This window comes from Letharia lupina, assembly GCF_014066315.1.
Source record: "Letharia lupina isolate WasteWater1 chromosome Unknown contig_19, whole genome shotgun sequence".
NCBI classification, from domain to species: Eukaryota; Fungi; Ascomycota; class Lecanoromycetes; order Lecanorales; family Parmeliaceae; genus Letharia; species Letharia lupina.
Genome location: NW_023502988.1, coordinates 666600 through 689694, shown reverse-complemented (window position 1 = coordinate 689694; position 23095 = coordinate 666600). Strand labels below are relative to the sequence as shown.

At 29.1% G+C, this 23095-nt stretch overlaps 2 protein-coding genes across 2 annotated transcripts; one reads left to right on the top strand and one right to left on the bottom strand.

Annotated features, from left to right (window-relative positions):
• Positions 1 to 61: 61 nt before the first annotated feature.
• HO133_003982 (uncharacterized protein) lies at positions 62 to 1438 on the bottom strand (the record flags this gene model as incomplete). Its single annotated transcript, XM_037294901.1, has 5 exons — positions 62 to 143; positions 192 to 248; positions 313 to 1019; positions 1070 to 1188; positions 1324 to 1438. 5 exons carry the CDS (start codon positions 1436 to 1438, stop codon positions 62 to 64), a joined length of 1080 nt encoding a protein of 359 aa, XP_037148948.1.
• Positions 1439 to 2345: 907 nt separating this feature from the next.
• On the top strand, positions 2346 to 7103 carry HO133_003981 (uncharacterized protein; the record flags this gene model as incomplete). Its single annotated transcript, XM_037294900.1, has 1 exon — positions 2346 to 7103. One exon carries the CDS (start codon positions 2346 to 2348, stop codon positions 7101 to 7103), a length of 4758 nt encoding a protein of 1585 aa, XP_037148947.1.
• Between the last annotated feature and the right edge of the window lie 15992 nt (positions 7104 to 23095).

Here is a 23095-nt window from a genome sequence, read left to right as displayed (position 1 = left end):
TCTTTAGATTATGTAAAATGTTATGAAAACTGTTGTTAAACCTCCCTAATGTGAGTGGCCTTCAGTTCTGGGAAATCACCTCCTCGAAGTCATCAAAACCATTTGAGTACTTCTCTGACATGCGCTTCATCTCGTCCCTCGCACTAGCCCACGTCAGTAGCGTCCTTCAAGAGGTCAAGGCAGCTACTCACAGGTTGCGGAACTTATCGGAATTCGGGAACAAGGCAGAGACCAGAATATCATAACGCCTGTGTGCGACGGTTGTCAGCCGATCCGATTCTGAAAGACCATGAGCTTCGACCTCGTGCTTACATTGCGTATAATGCGTTCCTGTCATCCCAGTCTTCTTCCGGGTATGACATGCCCATACGTCTCTGATACTCCCTCAGGAATGGTTTTCCCATTCGGTATCTGGGTGCTCTCCAGCTTCCAAGGTCTGATTCGTTATGGCCCCAGTAGGCGCATGAGTCGAAGATCATGATTTCATCCGTATCCGCATCGGGCATACAATTTCCAGGCCACAGATCCGAGTGAACTAGGCACGGTGTCACTTTGCGTCCCCCAGACTCAAGTGGCCTCAAGAGCCTTGGTATGACTTTGGTAAGCAACTTCTCTTTAAGCTCTTCGAATTCTTCGTCATCCTTGCCATGAGACAGCTCTTCCAGCTCTAGCATTCTTTTCATTGCCTTGGTGAAGAATTTCTCCCACGTATCTTCCCAACCATTGTCACTAGGAATGTTGGCCAGGTGAGTTGGTACATCAAATCCAAACTTGCCAGTTGGTGATTTCCCCACGCTCTCCTGATGGATCTTGACTATTATGGAGACAAATTGTTGAGGGTCTGGGACTTCGTCGACCATGTCATGGTATTCGGCGAGGTAGAACCACATGTCCTCGTTGGACTTGTAATTGCCCCATGCTATGGGTTTAGGGATATTGTGTGGTGCATACTCATAGAACGCTTTCTCAGACGCAAATGTACCAAGCATCATTCTTCGACCCACGCTGCCGCTTTGGCTCTGGAAACAACTTTAAACTAGGTGTCTCAGTTGTAGAACATGCGCTGTACCTTTTTGAAGTAGTCTTTCGTTGTTCCATCCTTTTGACGGGTTCGAATACGGACGGTCTGCACCCAAGCACTTGCTCCAGAAGGTGTTATTTCGAGGACTTCTGTTCCGGGCAGAAGCTCTAAATGATGACCCAGTATTAGTAGAAAGCTTCCCGATGAAGGATGAGAACGAATGGCCCGGCCGAAGACTCTTAGCAACCGTGCAAGATGAACAATGGAACAAAGCGTGATCCTCAACCTTGGGGAAACCGTACCGGAATGAACCTTCTCATCAAGCTCGCTTTCTGGTTCCGCAGTCGTCTCTAAGGAAAGACCTGCTATAAGTTCGACTGGTGGCCACTCCTTGAGCGCGGGCCCATCGTCAGACATTTTCGCTGGCGGACAAAAGGACTTCTGGTTGTAACCGGCATCGCGAATGATTCACTGGGCGAGGGTATCCTTGGGGTTTTATGTTATCTCGATAAGCGCCCCAGGCCTTTTCTTGATATGATAAGGATAGTAAACATGTGCTGTGAGACCGAGCGGCACGGTCCAACTGTTGGTAATTGGATGAGCGGCGCTGAGCCTGCAGGTCGTATGATGAATCGTGCTGATCGTGCTGAAAGCGGAGCTAGAGTTGCTCATTCTGCGGATCCGGGCGGATCGCACGGGTTACTATCGGGATCGTATTTGGTTCCCCGGTGGGGTGCCCGCAAATCTTGGCGCTGAAGCAAGCAAATCAATTTCACTTCACCAGTCGATATTTTGATACACAGCACTTTTGAGCAGAAATAACACATGGTGAAATTTCAGATGACCCTACCAAATCTATATTTTTCATTGATATCTTCTTCGATAGAGCTCTCGTTATGAAGCTGTGTCGAAGGTCGTGATTCTCACCCCACCGGGTATTAAATTCTGACTCGATAGTAATAGTAATTGCTGATAGGTGGGTCTTGGTCCGATAGCAAAGAACATGCACAGATGGGCACCACCTACCATACTCCCGGTACCGACACACCCTGTGTATGGTTAGCTCACCCGAAGCAAATAGTGCGGAATTGAACTTTCGAGACTTGCCGATATAGTGCTGGGTCGCAAAGTACATGTAGTGGGGATATCTTCCGTCCTGTCATCTAGTGCTCTCTGTACTCTATCCCTCCACAACTCGTCGGCGTTCAAAATACTTCAACGGATAAGGCTGAGAGGGGCCACTACCAAAGAGCACGGCAATACCTCGAATGTACTTCGATGACCTTTGAGCAAAGTGCCACTCAACAGCGGCAACGACAGATCAATGCCTCTCACGGACCCCTTGCGGCGTAAATCTACAACGGCCACGTTGTTTCTTGATAGACCCTTCTCTGGCCTGAGCCTTGGTCGTCGGCAATCGGAGCACGTTGATGAGGTACGCGGCCCTCTGGGTCTGAACCTGCTATATGCGCCCTCCGAGCCCCTCATCGATTTCATCTTCGTACACGGTCTGCGCGGCGGATCTCGCAAAACATGGAGTAAGACAGAGGATATAAACCACTATTGGCCACAACAATGGCTACCTTTGGAGCCGAGGTTCAAGAATGTCCGGATACATTCCTTTGGATACAACTCAGATTGGGGGGAGAGGAAAGGTAGCAATTTGACGGTGCACGACTTTGGGCAGGCGCTTCTAGGGGAGATCTTGAATTCACCAGATCTATCTGGGCATGACGAGAACACTGCGATTGTCCTAGTGGGACATTCCATGGGAGGAATTATTATCAAGAAAACACTATTACTCGCGCGACAAGATCCTCATTGCCAAAAGCTCGTGGGTAGATTCCACAGTATGTTCTTTCTCGCGACACCACATAGAGGTGCGGACAGTGCCCAGCTTCTACACAAGCTCCTCAGCGTCACCAGCAACAAAGCATATGTTGGAGACCTGGCGCCTGGATCGATGAGTACACAGCTCATCAACGACGAATTTCGCAACGCCTATCAAGGAGTGCAACTATGGTCGTTTTTCGAAACTGTTAGCACCAGCATGGGATTGATCGTCGACAGGGAGTCCGCGGTGATAGGACTGCCAGGAGAACGGGTACAATTGTTAAATGCAGACCATCGCCACGTCTGTAAGTTTGACACTCGCCTAGACAGTAACTACTGCAGCTTGCGAAATGCCTTCGTGGCAAGTATCGAGTCGATTGAGAAAACGTGGCTGTTAACCAGACGGACTGAGCACCTTTCACAAATGCAGATCTTGTCTCAATATCTTGGAGTCGCAGAACGCCCTGAATCTGAGCTCGCAAGAGTGAACCAAAGACAGACGGAGGGCTCTTGCAAGTGGCTCACAGACAAAGAATCTTTCCAAAAGTGGGTAGGACTGCCAACTTCGCCACGATTCTTCTGGCTTGATGGAGAACCAGCGACTGGCAAATCTACAATCGCAGGTCATGTGATAAAGTTTATCGAAGAGACCAACGGCGACTGTGCGTTCTTCTTCTTCAAACATGGAGACAGCACCAAATCGTCCATCGCCGTCCTTTTGCGCTCCCTTGCCTGGCAGATGGCACGGGTGAATCTAGATGTGCGACAAGAATTACTGGCCATGGCAGAGCAGGGCCATTTTGTGGACAAAGCAGACGAAGGCTCTGTCTGGAGAAACATTTTCGCAGCACGCATATTACGGCTTGGATGGCGGCAACCGTGCTATTGGATCCTCGATGCTCTCGATGAGTGCTCGAATTATCATGCTTTGTTTCCCTTACTGTCAAAGGTAGAGAGACAGCATCCCCTACGAATCTTCATCACCAGCCGGCCCGTATTGGCTATTGACAGACTTTTCACCCAAGAAAAACTGGATCGAATCGCCGAGACAATCTCCATCAGGGAGTCGCTTGAGGACATTCATTTGTATCTTCAAGCCAATGCACAGTTCTTGCCTGCAGAAGACGAGATTGAGAGAGATCGGCTGCTTACCCGAATCTTGAATCGGTCAAATGGCAATTTTCTGTGGACATATCTCGTTTTACAAGAGTTGGCGGACACACTTAACGTCCAACAAGCATATGAAGTCTTGGACTCAGTCCCAAATGGCATGGATGGGCTGTATTCCCGCATCCTTGAGGCACTGTTGAACAATCCCCGGAACCGGGAAATAGCAAAAGCCATATTGAAATGGACTGTTTGCTCAAGTCGACCTCTGACGATCGACGAGCTCAAAGAAGCCTTGAGGCTTGATATCAACGTCACTTTACCTCGCCTAGAATTGACTCTCGGGTCAGTCACGGGAAACCTTGTATATGTTGATGGTGACAACAAAGCTCAACTGGCTCACCAGACTGTGCGATCATTTCTCACCCGTGATCACACTCACGGCCTACTTACCAACGACTTTTCTATCATTCGGTCTCGTGATCATCTGAACATCGGCCGAGTCTGTTTGGACTATCTCCGCGGGTCAGAGCTCAAGGTGGCAAGGTATCGTCGTGGCACCAGCAGTTCCCGCACGGTCAAGCGTTCGGCTTTTGCAGAATACGCAGTGCAACACTTCTCCGATCACATTGCTAAGTCACACTCCGACGATGCGAAGATCCTCGGCGATATCCAAGCCTTCCTCTCCTTGAACTCCTTGACCTGGATTGAGATCGTTGCGACCACCAATGACCTGACACCAATTGTACAAGCTGCCAAAAATTTGAAGGCTTATTTGGACCGACGCGCAAAGTATCAAGCACCGATTGGGCAGGCAATACAAGATGTCACAGCATGGGCTGTGGATCTTAGCCGCCTTGTAGCCTCTTTTGGCAAGCCATTGATGACGAATCCAGGAGCAATCCATTTTCTGCTTCCGCCAGTATGTCCGTCTACTTCCATTATATACCGATCCTTCGCGGATTATCCAAGGCCGATGCGGGTCTTGGGACTGTCTGAGGACGAGTGGGACGATCGACTGTCATGCATTGTCAACCCTGGACAACAGGCACTCTCGGTCACTTGTGAGGACATCGCGTTTGCAGTCGGCTTCTCTGATGGGACCGCCCATATTTATGACACTTCTACAATGCAAGAAAAGCATGTATTCAACCATCGAGATCAAGTTCGCTTTGTTGCATTCTCGACCACAGATCAATATTTGGCAACAGCAAGCCGGAAGAAAATTAGCTTATGGAATTGTACAACAATGGTTCTGACATGGGAAGTCAAGCTCAACGATCCTCTGTTGACCATGTGTTTCAACGAAGACAACAGTCTCCTCATGGGTGCAACAAGATCCAATTCGCTGTTGTTTTGGAACTCGGCTACTGGAGAGCTGGTCAACAGCTTCCAGTTCTCCGACATTGATGAGTCGACCGGAAGAGAACATTGGCATGCCAGAGCTCCCACACATGCAACCTTCTCGCCAGGCCTCAATCTCCTTGCAGTTGTATATCGACAACGACCAATTGTTCTCTGGGACCTCGAAGATTGTTCATACGTCGGTCAGTATAATAAAGACACCAATGTATATCCAGGACCTCTCTGTTTTGCTCTCATCTTCAACCCGAAAGCAGAAGTTCAGCTCGTAGCCGCAGCATACGACGACGGAGAGATTGTGGCGTTCGATCCCTGGACCCAACGGAGACGCGCCAGTGTCAACGCAGACACTGCAGTAATGCAAGGTAGTAGAGACGGCACCATTTTGGTCAGTGGTGATGGCAATGGCAAGATCACTCTGTACGACTTTGAGACTCTCAAGGTACTGTACAACATCAACTCCTATGAGTTAGGGATCAGAAATTTTGCTTTCAGCAACGATGGTCTTCGATTCTTCGATGTAAGAGGTGATCACTGCAACATCTGGGAACCGCCAGTTCTTGTACGTTGGGCTGAGATGAATGACGAATCAAGCATAGGACCTAGTGATGATGCATCAATTGCTGCACCTCCTACTGTCAATGCGAAGACATATGACGACGATAGAGCAATCACCGCGATGGCTGCTCCTTACGGCTTTGACGTCATCATCTGTGGTCGCGAAGATGGCTCGGTTGCTGCGTACTCCGCTCTGACGGGCTATCTGGTACAAGAATTGGCCAGTCATGCAAAGAATATTGCTGTCATGTTCCTGCATCTCAGTCGTTCTGGGGAAATCCTTGTCAGTGTCGACAGATCTGGTAGGATCGTCACTCGCAGACTAGAAATCCTACGAGGTCCGCGAGTGACGGAATTTGAATTCATGATGGATAGGAAAGCTATCGACGTGGTAGAGCAGATTCTGGCCAGCGCAGATGACACGAAAATCTTGGTGAGTATGTCGCACAAAGACGAGATATGGGAACTTGAGACAGCCAACACTCTTGGTGAGATCCCAAGATCAAACGATCGAGCTCATTGGCGTTGGATACAAACATCCAAGCTGTTAATGCCATTGGTTTACTTCTCCAATGGCACAGCCACCCTGTATAATTGGGACCTCTTCGAAGCAAGTCATCTAGGACCCTCGATGGACTTATGTCTTGCAGAAGCGGGCACTACACCAGTAGTAGCAGTCACCTCCTCAGCCAACGCTTCGCATCTATGCATTTTGCTTGCAGGTTCTCGACCTGGACTCGTACCTCCCATCCTGCGAGTCTGGAACATGCACGAAATGCATGCCGTTTCCAGAGACACTCAAAAGCCAGATATCAAGGAAGAGAGCACACGAGAGGCGATTTCCAAAAAGTTGCCGGCCAACGCCACCTACGATCAACTCGCCAAAGACATCAAATTCGTCATTGGCGTATACGAAGAATCTCTCATCTTCCTCACCCACCAAGGCTGGATCTGCTCATTAAAGTTCACCAGCCCGGGGGAAGAGAACCACTACACCCGCCACTTCTTCATACCCTTCCGGTACCAGAACAGCGCGAGCTCACTGATTATACACGTTTCGTCTAAGGGCAGTATCATCGTCGCCTACCGGACCGAGGTAATCATATTCGCTGGAGGTCTAGACTTTGAAGAAAAGATTGGCTGGAAGGGTGACACGATTATTCCCAGGCCCTCCATGAAGTCTACGCTGGGGAGAGGAAGATCCGAACCTATTTCCTACTAAAGGTGGGACAGAAGCATTCGAGTCGCTCTGGGGAATGGGTCGCAACGAAATGTATGATATGGCTGATGGTTATATTTGATGATTCCCCACATATCACTTGACCAATGAACAAATATCTTGCCAACACCAAGTAAACACATCCTATTTCACATCTCATGACGTACAAGGAACCCCATTCCCAAAACCCCATCCCTCTAACCCTCCTTCCTCTTCCCTCCCTTATCCCAAACAATTTCCCTCAACCTCTTATACCCCGTCCTCCCCTGCACCGGACTGGTATCCTGGAATTAAGAACCTCGATTTTCGGGTCAGATATCGATCGAGGGCCGAATAAAATCGAAGTAGGAGTGCCGATGGCGGCATGAGCGATATCGTCAAGCGGCGTGATATGACAAGTCAACTGGTGGGAGGCGCAGTGTACCAGACTGATACTGCTGCTGGTCTAGCACAAGTCATGCGTATTCTGCTATTCCGCATTGCGTGACTCGATCAGCCGAATATCTAGGACTGATCGTTTTGAGCGGGATTTGAACGCTATTACTTGTAGAGAGATTTAGCAACGTTTTTTTATAACATTCTTTATAAGCTAGATAGATAATATTTCAATTATTTAATCACATAGAATACTACTTAGCGTAATTAAATATTTATTTTATAGAAATACTTTTTATAAGTTTAATTATTCTATTAAACTTTAGCGTATTAACTTAATTTAATATTTATTTAAATAAATTTCGCGAGTGAAAGTTCGATCTATCTATTTTTATATTTAATTTATTTCTTATTTTTAATATTATTATTTTTAATAAGTTTATATATTTATAAATTAAGTTTATAAAAAGTAGTTTCGAGATTAAATTTAACTTTTTAAGAGTAAAATACTTTACTTAAGATTTATTTAAAATTATAAGATTAGATTATATTATTTTTACGCTATTAAAAAGCGTAAATTATACTCTATAATATAAGAAAAGTTATAAATTTTAATTTAAAAAAAAGAATTTATATTAAAAGTTATTTTTAAGTAAATCGAATTAAAGAACTTATTTTTAAGTTAATTTATATATAATTAATAAAAAGTTAAATTTAATAAATATTATTAGAGGCCGGAAAGCTATAATATTTAATATGAGATTTAAGTAATTTTAGAGATATTATTCTAAAAGATATAGGATATTTTTAATCCCACTCGCTATTTTATATATAAATTACCGTATTTTAAAATCGTCTAGTATAAAAGAGACTACCCTCGTTATAAGGCTTTAAGAATTTTAATATTCTATAAATAGATTATAAAGATATAAATTTTCAAAGAAAAGAAGTAAAAGTTGAAAAATTCTAAGTTCAAAAAACCCATATCTTTCCGAATTCCGGGCTCCGGCCAGTAAAATTTATTATTATCGATTTTAATTTTAATTTTCTAATCTTTTAATATTTTACGATTTTATTATTATTTATATTACTTAATTAAGAGAGATTAATAAATCTAAATCGAGAATAGAGCGATATAATTCTATATTCTATTAAATTTCTCTCTCTAATTAACTATTTAAATTATATTAAAATTAATTCTACTAGAATAAATAAGATTTTAATAAATAATACTTAAAATTCTTATCTTTAAAGATTTAAAGAATTAAATTCTATAATTCTTAGATTAATAAGAAACGTATATTATACTTTATAATTTAATCTAATTTTAAAATATCTTATTAAGAAATTATAAATACTTAATAAATTATATTTCTATATTTATACTCTATTAAGAAGTATAAATTATACTTTATAATTTTAGAAAAAATTTAGAAGATTTTAATAAAAATAAATTTTAAATTTTAAATTTAATAAATATTTATCTATATTTTCTTAATTAAAGCTATCTAAAATTCGAGAATAATTATATACTCTATAATTAAAAAAAATTAATAAAAGATTTTAATAGAGATTAAATATAAGAGTAAAAGTACTCGAAGCGAATTAATTAACTCGCTTACGTCGCTTATTAAACTATAAGCTATATAGCTAAAGCGAGTATTTAATATATTTAATAAAGTCTTAAATACTTATAAATCTTCTTTTTTCTTCTTTTTTCTTTAATTATTAATTTATCTAATAATTAATTTATTTATTCTATTAACTATATATCTAGATTTTATAATTATATAGCTATTACGTAGTTTTATTAAAAAAGATCTTACTATCTTATAATTCTAATAATTTTATTTATATAAAATTATTTAATTTAACTATAATAAATAACTTATAAATTAATTCTATTAACTTATAAAGTAGAAATATCTTATTATAATTAATTAATAATATTTCTAATTTAATAAATAACTTTTATTAAAATATATTTACTATATAATTAAGCGATTATAATATTAATATTAATATTAATAAGAATTCTAATAATACTATTAATAGAAATAATAATCGTTAAAGCGTTATATCTAATAATCCTCTATCTATAAATAAAAACTCTTATCTTATAAACTTAATTTAAATTTAATACTATTAATTTCTAAAGCTTAATATTAAAAAGTAATTAATTATTAAAAAATTTAAATTAATTAAAATATAGAATATATAAAAATATTATTATAAGTAAAGTAATAATTACTATTATAATTCGAGTTATAAGAAGATAAATATTATTAAAATATCTAATATATAATATCTTAATAACTATAGCTCGATAATTATATTTTTTTAAGATTATAACGATTTTATCGTCTTAATATTTTATATCGATTTTTATATAAATAAAGAAAAGACTCGCTAAACTTCTACTCTCTTAATAGATATTAAAAAATAAATTTAAAGAAATATTAGAGATATAATACTATACGATATTAGAGAATTTATTTAAAAGAAATATAAGAGATAATATTTAAATTAAGTTTATAATCTAGTTATTAAATCTTATAATATAAAATACTAATTAATTAAAATAATTATAAAAAATATATAATTAATAGATAATTTTAATAATTATCTTATTATATTCTAATTATAGCGAGATCGCTATATAATCGATTTAAAATATATAAAAGATCTATAAAATAAAGTAATAAAGAAAATTTCTCTAAAAGCTATAAAGAAGGCTATTTAATTTATTATCTATATTATATTATTATAATAATATTAAAATATAGAATAAAAAATATAAAAAATAAAAGAGCTCTTTACTCTAGATAAGACTCGCTTTAATAATAAGATAAATAATTAGAGAAATAATAATTAATAGTATATTAAGTCTAAAAGATAATATATAAAAAGTTAATAAGATTAAAAGAAGAGTTTATTTTTATTAATATCGTAAAATTAAAAGCTTAAGCGAATTAAATTTAAAGATAGTAACTCTTATATTAAGTCTAAAATATCTCTTATTAAAATATAATATTATAATTATAAGTAAATAAAATATTATAAGAATTTATTTAAATATTTAAACTATATTATAAGTAATAAAATATATAATTATAAATTAAGTAAGAGAAAAGATAAAGTTTAATACTTATCGCTATAATATTAAATACGCTATTAATTAAATAATAATCTTACTCTCTATTATTAAGAGGCGAAATTATTATATTAAATAAAAAGTATAAGATAATTACTCTAATAGATATTAATAGCGAGAAAATCTTTATATTATAATCTTTTATTAAAGAGATATAGATTTCTAAATCTAAATACGCGCTAATAATAATATATATTATTAATAATTATTAAATATTCTTATATAAGAAGTATAATCTAATTTTTAATCTTATAAATAATTAAAAAAGAAAGTAAGAGTAAATTTTAAAGATATATATTATAGATATATAAGAATATAATCTTATTCTTAGTTTCTCTTAAATTTATAATATTAATTTAAATATTTATTAACGCAAATAATTTTAAATCTATCGCGATTTTTTTATAAGTAATAAAATATAAATAGATATTATAATAATAAATATAAAGTAATTTACGTTATTAATTAATATAATAATTATATATAATCTAAAATAAATATTTATTATACTCTTATATTAGATTCTATTTAAAAATAATAAGAATAATTATAATAAAGCTATACGATATAATATTATATAATTAAACGACTTTAGCGTATTTAAATAATTTAAGAATTTATTAAAAATCTTTTTAAAGAGCTATCTAATAATCTTAATATATATAATTAAATCGAGTATTCTATTAATCTACTATCTAGAAAGCTATCTAGAAATAATTCGATTTATAATATATTATATAACGAATTTATAATAATTAGAAATTATCTAAATATTACGTTTAAGAGAAAATAAATTTAATTTTTAATTAGTTAAATTATCTCGCTAATACTATTTATTAAAAAATCTAATAACTCGTTATAATTATATATTAACTATCGAAAATTTAATAAAATAATAATTAAGAATAATTACTCGTTATCGCTACTTTTAGAGATTTTAAAGAGATTTATATATATAAAGTACTTTATTAAGATTAATATTTATAATATATATTATAGAATATAAATATAAAAGAAAGATAAATAAAAAATTATCTTTCGAACTCGCTATAATTAGTTTAAGTATTAAATAATATCTTTTAATTTTATAAATATTTTTATAATCTTTTAAATTTATATAAATAAAGTATTTAAATTATATATTAATATCTTCTATATAATATATCTAAATTATATATTAATCTATTTCGAAATAAAAGAATTATATTAAGAATATATATATAAAATACTACGCGTATTATTAAAGTATTAACTTTATATAAAATTATCGAAATATACTTTTAATTATAATAAGATTATCTTTTTAGAATTTTTAATAAATTAGCGCGATATCTAAATAAAGTTATTATATATTAAGATTATTACTAAATAGCTAGAATTAGAGTTTATTAAAGATATCTTAATCTTTCTAAGATTTATAAGCTTTTATTAATAATTCATATAAGGCTTTTTATAGATAATTACGTTTTTAATAAATCTAATTTAAAAAATAAAGAAAAATAAGATTAAATTATTTTTTATATTTAATAAAAAAGCGTATAAGACTTTTAAAATACTTAAGTAAGTATTTATTATTATATTTATACTAAAATATTATAATTAGAAAGTATTATTTATTATAAAGATTAATATTTTTAATATAAATATAGATAATATATTTAGCTAATTAAGCGAGAATAGATAATAATATCTTATTACTTTTTTTAGCTATAAATTTAAAGATATTAAGTTTTATTAAAATATATATAATAAAAAGTTTTATATAATTATATTAAGCTTTAAAAATTAAAAATATTAATATATATATAAAAGAATAAGATAGAGCTAAGCTTAAAAATCTTGAATTTATATATATAGTTAATTATAAATTCGAGTTCGCTACGCTCTTTAATTAGACCGACTAAGTTAGCCCGATAATCCTTTTAAGCTCTCTTATTAAAAATTTATATATAGAAGTTTTATACTTTAAAGTACTCAGCTTGCGATATATATAGTTACTTTATAATTCCTTAAATTATAAAGCTCGCTTTACGCTTTCTAACGCTATAAAAATTATAAAAATTAGTCTATTATTAGTAAATTAAATAAATATTTAAATATAATAGTTATAATAGTTACATTAGACGCGTCTAAAATCGAATAATAATCCTTTTATCTATTTATATAATTATATTTCTTCTATAATTCTATCAATTCATTAATTATAAATATATTCTCGATATCCCTCGCCTAAATATTACTAAGTATCTAAGATATATATTTCTTTTACTCGTTTTTTAAACTTCTTATTAATGTTCTTAGATTATCTCTTAGCGAATTCGCTATTATTAGTAATCGAGACTATAAGAGAGCTTAATAGCTATTTACTACTACTTATAAATATATTAAAAGATTTTTAAAAAGAGCTCGAATAAATATATTCTTTTTTATATACTTCTCTTAAGCTAGCGATAGATAAATTAAATTAATATTTAAATATTATAATTATATTAAACGCGTTTAATTTAAATATATATATCTTTTTTATTTACCTCTTAAAGCCTCTATTAATATCTTTAGATTATCTCTTAATAAATTTATTATTACTAATAATCGAGGTCGTAAGCGAGTTTAATAGCTATCTACTACTACTTATAAACGCGTTAAAAAACTCTTAAAAAGAGCTTAAATAAATATATTCTCCTCTATATACTTTTTTTAAGCTAGCGATAAATAAATTAAATTAATATTTAAATATTATAGTTATATTAAACGCGTTTAAGATTAAATAATAATCCTTCTATCTATTTATATAATTATTCTTCTTTTACTATTTTATTAATTCTATTAATTTTACTAATTCTATTAATTTCATTAATATAAATATATTTATTCTCGATACTCTCGTACTTAATTAAATAAGAGAAGAATCTATAATAGACGAATACGGAGAATACTACGAAGAATATTACGAAGATAATTATCAGCAATAATAATATAATAGATCTACTTTCTATAATCTTATACTAATTTACTTAGTTAATATAAGAGAAGTTAATATAGTAAATAAATGCGGAGAATACTATAAAGAAATTAAGCGGTAATAAAATTCTTAGTATTAAGAATATAACTTAACTCTCTAAGATTCTACGTTATATACTCTCTACGATTTTATATTAAATTATTACTTAGTAAGCGAAGAATACTATTATAACTTAGTCTATTATTTCTATTATATTAATATAATATATTACTATAATAACGTTATAAGAGAAGAATCTATTACGACGATTATAGTTAATTAAGTCTCTATAGAAGAAATATCGTAAGAGAAGAAACTATAATAGATAAATGCGGAGAATACTGCGGAGAATACTACGGAGAATACTACGGAGAAATCAAGCGGTAATAAGATTATTATCGTTAAGAATACGACTTAGCTCTCTAAGATCTCACGTTATATACTCTCTATGATTTTATATTAAATTATTACTTAGTAAGCGAAGAATACTACTATAACTTAGTTTATTATTCTTATTATATTAATATAATACATTACTATAATAACGTTATAAGAGAAGAATCTACTGCGACGATTATAGTTAATTAAGTCTCTATAGAAGAAATATCGAATAATATATATTTAGACGAATTAAAATTATTCGATATCTTACTCTAATAGCTATTTTATTATTCGAAAGATTTTACTGCGGTAGAAGATAATATGGAATTCACATTACTAATTAATATATTATCTTCATTTCTTTTCGATATTTCGATACTTCTTATTATAAGAATATAGTCTTTCTCTATTTTTTATAGATAATTATTATAGATTAATTCTCTATACTCGATATACCTTTCTAATTAAGCCTTAGCGCGCCTCTCTTTATATATATATATCTATATATAGATCAAAAACGTATAGTAAGCGATTAGAGTTTAATTTAACTTAGAGCTAGGGCTAAAATTCGATCTAACTTAGAAAAATTCAACTTTATAAATTTAATTTATAGGTCTTTACTTATTACTTATAAAATAGTAAGTATCTTATTTATATAATTTTAGATTATAATAATTTATATTATTTTATAATAATAAAAGAGTTTAATATAAAGTAAATTCGTTAAATTAAAAAATTAGCTATATTTAACTTTATAATTAAATATTATAAGAGAAAATTTAACTTTATAAATATATTATTAAGAAAATTTAATATTATTAAATCGAATAATAGCGAGAATAATAATAATAATTTTCTTTTTATTTTATAAAATAAGCTTTATAATTAGAAATATTAATTTAATTTATAAAAATATAAAAATATATCTATTATAGTTAAATTTATAATATTAATAAAATAATTAAATAATATTATTATTATAGATATCTAAGTTATTAATTTAAATAAGAGAGTATTTAATAAATAAATATATATTCTAAATATTATAATATTATCTTAACTTCTAATTTATTAAATTTTAAAATTAAAGAGATTTTATTTAGAGTTATAAAAATTAATAATAATATAACTATTTAAATTATAATATAAGAATACTTTTATTATAAATAAGAAGTAATATTAAAAATACGCTATTAAATAGAATAAGCTTTTAAAATAGAGAGTTAATAAGAATAAATTACTACGTTATAGCCTCGTAATTTATATTTCTAATAATTCTATTATAAAAAAAGAGATTTTTTATATAAATTATAATAATTTTAATATTAGATATTTTACTTATAAGCGTATTAAAAAGAATATTAAATTTAAATATTATTAAATAGATATAATAAGCGATATAGTAGAGTATATTTATACTTATCTCGATTATTAAAGAATATAAATTTATTATTATAAGTCGTATAGCGAGTTAATATTAATTCTATTAGATAATATAAATTTATTATTTATAAGAAATTTATATATTATTAAAATTTATAATATTATTTTAGTCTTAATAAATAAATTAATTAAGTATATAATATATATAGCGATTATAAAGAATTTAAAGACTAATAATCTTATTAATATCTTATAATAAAAGTTTATATTATTATATAATATAATATATAATTTAATTTCGAATCGAGACTCTCTATTTATAAATAAGTTTTAAATAATATTATATTAATATCTAGATATAAAGCGTAAACTTAATATTATATTTTATTCTTAGATCGATAATTAGATTAAAAAATAAAATTAGATATTAAAATATTATCTATAAATATATTATAATTATAAATAAAATAATTAATCTAAAATCTTATTAATAGCTATATTTATATATAATAATAATATATATATAAATATTAATAAGACTTTATAAGAATTATTAATAAGATATATAGTAAACTTAGAAAATATTTTTAAGAGTAAAATCTTAAGAGAAAAAGTATTACTTACTATAGAGCGAGTAGAATAATTATAAGAAATAAGATTATATTTAAAAGAATTATAAGAGTAAATATCGAAGTAGTAAGTAAAGTATTATAATAGTAATTATAAGATTATAATCTTTAAAAAAGAGAATAAAGTACTATTATAAAGCTTAAATATATATATCTTATAATTAAAGAAGAAGCTTAATTATAGATAGCTTAAGTCTTTTAAAATATTAAAGAAAATATATATATAGATTTATAAGCTAGATCTTTTTATTAAATATAAAAAAATTTATTCTATATTTTATATATCGCTATTAGAATTATAATATTTATATAATAATAATTTAAAGTTATAAATAGTTTTAATTAATAAAAAAGAAGAATAAAAGATTAATAAGATACTAGATAAAAGAGTTTATAAAAATAAGACTAAATATCTTATTAACTAGAAAGACTCTTCACCTTATAAAACTTCGTAAAAATTAATAAAGTATCTTAAAAATATTAAAGGCGTAATTAAGAACTTTAAATAAGTAAAGAAATTATATAAATTAATATCTAAGATAAAGTTAAAGATATAATTATTAAGAGAAATTAAAAAGTAAGATAAACTAAGAAAGTAGTAATAATAGAGAATTTAAATAGATAAATAAATTATAATTAAAAGGCCTAGCGAAAATAGCTAAAATATTTATAAATATATTTTAAAGCGTTAAAATATCGCGTATTATAAGAAAAGTAATTATTAGAGTTATATATATAATTATTACTATCTAATATTAATTTATCTATTCTTTTATATTAAAAAGTAATTTTTTATTTAAAAGATTTATTAGATAATAAAAAGATCTAATAGCGAGAGTAGTAGAGAAATAATTAAAGAAAGAGTAAAGATAATAGCGTTATATTAAATTTTCTTAACGCGATAAATCGCTATATATATTAACTATATATTCTAATATATACTAGTTAGAATTTATATTATTTTATATTTAAAGAGTAATATAAATATTCTTATTAAAGTAAATTATAGTAAAGATAATAGTCTAATAATAAAAAGATATCGAGTTTACTTTATATATTAGAACTAGCATAGATGCGATATTAGTATAAGTGAGATAGAATAAGAATAATAAGACTATCGAACTATGTATATAGAAAGAAGGTATAATATAGTAGGGAATACCTTCGCTAAGACTCGCTAGCTATAGGGCTAAGGGCTAAATAGTATATTAAGAATACGCTCGTAATACTACCCCCTTTCTCTTAATAGCTATAACCTTTATAGCTAATAAACCGAAGATATAGATCTATTACTTACATTATATCTTCAAATATCTATAGTCTCGATAGATCTCGGCTAGAGATAATTAAGATCTCGAAGATATAGTAGTAAGATTCTCTAAATTCTTCTCTCGTCTAGCCTATCTATTATAGACCTTTAAAAGAATTAAATAATTTCATCGTATACATATATTTTATACTCGCTAAAAATCTATAAAAATAAAGAACTTTTAATATTAGTATACTAAACTATATTAGTATCTTTTTTCAATAGCGACGACGATAGTAATATCACATTCTAAAGATTTCGCTAGCGCGTCGTCAATAGCACTATATTATAGCGTTAAGAAACTTCTAATTTAATAAAGATTTATAAAGAATTAAATAAATAATAATCGAAAAAGAATTTACTATATAATGGCTACTTGATATAATAGAGAAGAAATTAATAAAATAAAATAATTTAATTAATTAATATCTCTTAAATTAAATCGAGTCGTAGGCGCTAAAACTCTAAATCATTATTAAATGATTCTAATATAAGTTTCCCTATGAAATATTATATAGCCGATATTAATTAAAGCTATTAACGGCGGTAGTGAAGTCTATAGATAATATATAATAACTTTAAAAGATCTTAAGACGTATAATAATAAGGGAAGCTCGCTTAATAGATCTAATATAAGATATTATTAAGTAATATAGATCTAAGGAATCGATTTTATGAATATGAAAAATGAGGTTATTGTCGGGTTATATATTAGTTTTAAGTTTATAGAAAGCTCTAATAACTAAGCTCGTATACTTTATCGAAATCTATATCGAGTTCGAAGTATTTATTATGCTTTTATATATAAGTCTAATTCTTATCTATAAGATCCTCTATCTCCGTAAGACTTAAATTCTATATATTAAAAATAAGGCGAGTTATAATTAAATATCTCTTCTTTATATTAGCCTCGACCTTTACTTTTATATATTACTTTATAAATCTTTTAACTTTCTTCTCGGCGAATTCCTTAATAGATTATTAATATTAAAGCTATATTTTTATAATATATTCCTTTAATTTAGATATAGTTTAATTTCTTATTAATAGATTAATTAAGTTATATAAACGAAGTTTTAATTTCTTTTATATATCGTTTATTAGACTTTCATTTCTAAAAAGGCTGAGACTATTATTCTTAAAATCATATTTAATATATTTAATAAGATTACCGTAGAATTTAAGAAATAATTGACTTCTTTAGTTTATTTTATCGTAAGCATATTAATAGATTCTCTTAAGAATGAATAAGAGTATCTTATATACGTTATTTAAATAATTTAGAAGATTATCGACTATAGAGTATAAGCGATATCGTTATCTAATAGATATATACTAACTAGCTTTCTCTTTAAGTCTCGCTATAATATATATAATTTTAAAAGTATTAATAGAGAAATAATTATTATTATAGATAAGCTTATCTCGAATTCTTATTTTCTAATTATTAAATGATATTAAATTAGTGCTTATAAAGATAGATAAATTTAATAGTCTTAGGCTAAGTAACTATCTAAGTAGCTATCTAACTAATTATAATAAGATTAATCGATATTAATTTACTCTAAGTATCTCGAAATCTTATAAAGTAAGTAATAATAAAAACGGAGGCGGAATAGAGATCTTAGGCGAGTTTTAGCCCTATATCTTCTATTATTATTCTAATATCTTCTCTTAATTAATATAAAATTACTAATAAAGATTCTTAGTAGATAGAGAGTATTATATATATAATATATAGAGTTATAACGAATTTAAAGATAAATATCTTCTATATAAATCGTTATATATAAGATAAGGCTAGCTATAATATATAGATAATCGGCGATATAAAGAAACGTATTTTGATATTAATATAGATAGATTTAAGTAAGAATTTAAGAAACTTATAATATATTAAATATAGGTAAAAACGAAGCGAAGAAGATAGATATAAGAATAGCGATTTTGACTAGATTTCCCCATCGAGTATCACTATAAATATTAAATATTATCTCTATCGAGTAGAATAGAGAAATCTCTAGAACTTCGATATTATAAAGGCGTATACGAATTAAGAAAGATAATAGATCTTCGTATTAAGTGTTAGAGTTTGACTATAACTCTTATATTTCTTTATAAGAGTTTATAATACTCGTTTCTTAATTAATTAAATCGTCGTAAAGACTATAAATACTTCGAGTATAACTCTTTTTAGTAGTGTTACTTCGCTTAAAAGATAGAATATAGATTATCTAATATAGGTTCTTTCGAATAGTATATATGAGGGTTTCTATATGATAGAAATATCTAGCGTTTTCTTTATTAGGCTCGGTCGCTTACTCTAAGTAGAAAGTAAAAAAATCTATTAATTCTCTTCGCCGAAGAATATACGAAGAAGTCTTATTATAATATTAGAATTAGTATAGATACGATACTAGTATAGATAAGATAGAACGAGAATAATAAGACTATCGAACTATATATATAGAAAGAAGATATAATATAATAGAGAATGTCTTCGCTAAGGCTCGCTAGCTATAGGGCTAAGGACTAAGTAATATATTAAGAATACGCTCGTAATATTATATATATAATCTTTATAAAAGTATTATTTATATTTACGCTAGCGTAAATTAATAAAAAATATAATATAAATTATATAAGAATTATATATAAGAGTATATATATAATAAAAGTAAAAGAGCGTTTAATATATATTAGCGTAATCTCTTAATTATCTAATATTTCTTTTATTTATAAAAAAAGATAAAAATAGCGATAAGAGAAGCTAATAGTCTTTTTAATTAAGTATATCTTTAAAATAGATATAAATATCTATTAACTATAGCGAAAAGCGTAGAAATAATAATAACTATAAATATTTAATAATTTATAGAGCTATAAAAGCGAAGATTTAATATTATTATTAATATATTAATATATTTCTTATACTATTTATAAAATATTATAAAGTATTTTTCGAGATATTTATTATATATAAAGTTAATCTAAATAATTATAATCTTATTTAACTATTATCTTAATTAATATATATATTATACTATTATAATAATATATAGCTCGCTATTACGATATTATAATAAAAATAAATAAAAATAAAATAATAAATATAAAGAAGAATTAGATACTTATTTATAATAGTATTAATATTAATATTATTACTAAGAAGAATAAAAGTTAAATTAAAAGTAAGGCTTTTATACTTATTAACGCGATTTTTATAATTATAATAATAGAATTATTACGATTATTAAAATAATAATAATAATAATAGTATATAATAATAGTAATAATAGTATATTATAATAGAATAGTAATATATCTATATTCTATTAATTAAAATAATAATATATATAGCGATATTATCGCGATTTAGTATATAAATATATTAATATATTTAAGAAGATCTTAAAGTAAGAAGTTTAAATACGCTATTATAGTATATATTAATTTAAGTTATATCTAAGCTAATAATAAATAATATATAAGAGATTAATAAATCTATAAGTATTTAATTATAAAATATAATAATAATAAGATTTAAAGATTAAATCTTCTAAGAGAGAATATAATTATAAAAATAAAAGTACTTAAAGCGAATTAATAGACTCGCTTATATTATTTATTAGATTATAAATTACGCAATTAAGACGAGTATCTAATATATTTAATAAAGTCTTAAATACTTATAAATCTTCTTTTTTCTTCTTTTTTCTTTAATTATTAATTTATCTAGTAACTAATCTATTTATTCTATTAATTATATATCTAGATCTTATAATTATATAGCTATTACGTAGTTCTATTAAAAGAGACCTTACTATCTTATATTAAAAAAGCTTTTTCAATTTTAAATAATATATATATATATATCTTCTAATAAAAAGACTTAAAAGAGCTAGCGAGCTAATTTAGATACTTTAATTTAAAAGATATAATTAATATATATAAAAGAATAAGATAGAACTAAGCTAGAAAATCTTAAATTTATATATATAGTTAATTATAAATTTAATAGATCTACGCTTTTTAATTAGATATCGCGGGTAAATAAATTAGAGTTCGTAATTATTAAAAAAATAGATATACGTTATTAATATATAGAATAACTTTTTTATTTTCTATTAAAATTTAAAATTTTTATTTTAAATTATAGAATAAAATATAAGCTTTCGAATAAAAAATAATTTTTAAATTTAATCTTATAATTATTAAAGCGTAAGGAATTCAAATATCGCTTATTAAAGTTCGCTTATTAAAGATCGCTCACCTATTTACTCGATAGTTCTAATTAGAAAAATAAAAATAAATTTAATTTATAGATCTTTACTCGTAATCTTATATCTATAATAAACTATATATATATATATTCTTAAATTTTTAAGATTAGCTCTATATTATTTTATTATATATATTAATATATTTCTTTTTATTAATATTATTTTAAAATTTAATAAATAAATAAATAAAATATATTTAATAGCGAATATAAAAATTAATTATATCTTAAGATTTAATAATATTATAAGAAATATATCTTATATAAGTTTATTTAGATATAAGATAGAAAAATTATAAATATAAATATAACATCTTTAAGTAAGAAAGAGAATATATAGAGTAAGAAAAGTTCTAACTAGAATTATGAAGTCACGTAAGATAATACTTGACGGACACATCATAGCCAATTAAACCTTAATGTAGTTCGATATCTTGTGGATTAAATCTGGGACGCGCATCGGAACTTCCCACCTAGTACAACAGATGGGTATGAACTTTCACACTTATACTTTCTTACCTTGATATACTTTCGGCCAATCGACTGTTACCTGGTGCTGGAAAAGTTGGGAGTGACACCGGCTGCATTCTAGAATCATATATATATCTGCCCTGCGGGCTGCAACTCATCTTTACGTCACTGACCTTGCAATACGGGGCGTCGTCTTCAACTAACAAGAGCCGACATGGTCAAGTCAGCCTGAGCCTGTAGCTTCCATCAGCGTTACTAAGATCATACCGTATCTTGAAAATCTTTATAATCTCTTGGAAGTTAAGACATGACAAATAGCAAGTGACAATATCGTCCAAAACGATGATTATAATCACCTCAAATCGAGCGCCTTTTCATCTACACGCAAAATGTACACGTCTATAACTGCAATCAATCTTTACTTCAAGCTACTTTCCATTCTTGAAAAATTAATGTTGTTGGACAGCATTGCGAAATTTCTTTTTACCGTCTGTGCCTTGTCACTGCGCAGTCATTGTTTCCAAGCTTGTTTCATCCCGTGGAGATCAGGCATTCGCTATTCTGAAAAGGTCCTCGCATTATAATACTACAGTCTGTCCTTTTACAATCGAGGTCCGATAAGAAGGCCAGCGGTACTTGATGGCGCAGGAATCATCAAATGAGTGGAGTCTTACCCTGCGCATTTCATCTCAATGCGAGATCCACATCTGCGCACGGTCGCTGAGGTTCCTATGGCAATCCGTCAGAGGCCTGGAGTGAGCCGGTCGATAGGACGATCTGTGGGAAAGCTTCGATAAGGATCATTTAGGTTGCTCATATTGGCTCAATGTAATCCTCACAGTCCTCAGAACTCCTTCCTGACTATCCATTTTTAGAACATCATGTCTTGGGACTGCCTCGTGATTGGACCATTCATTGCAAGTATGTTGCAGATTGTTGATATCTCCTCTTATGTGTTGCGGCTGGGTATTTTCTCTGGACATTCAGCTTATCGGAACACGACGATTTCC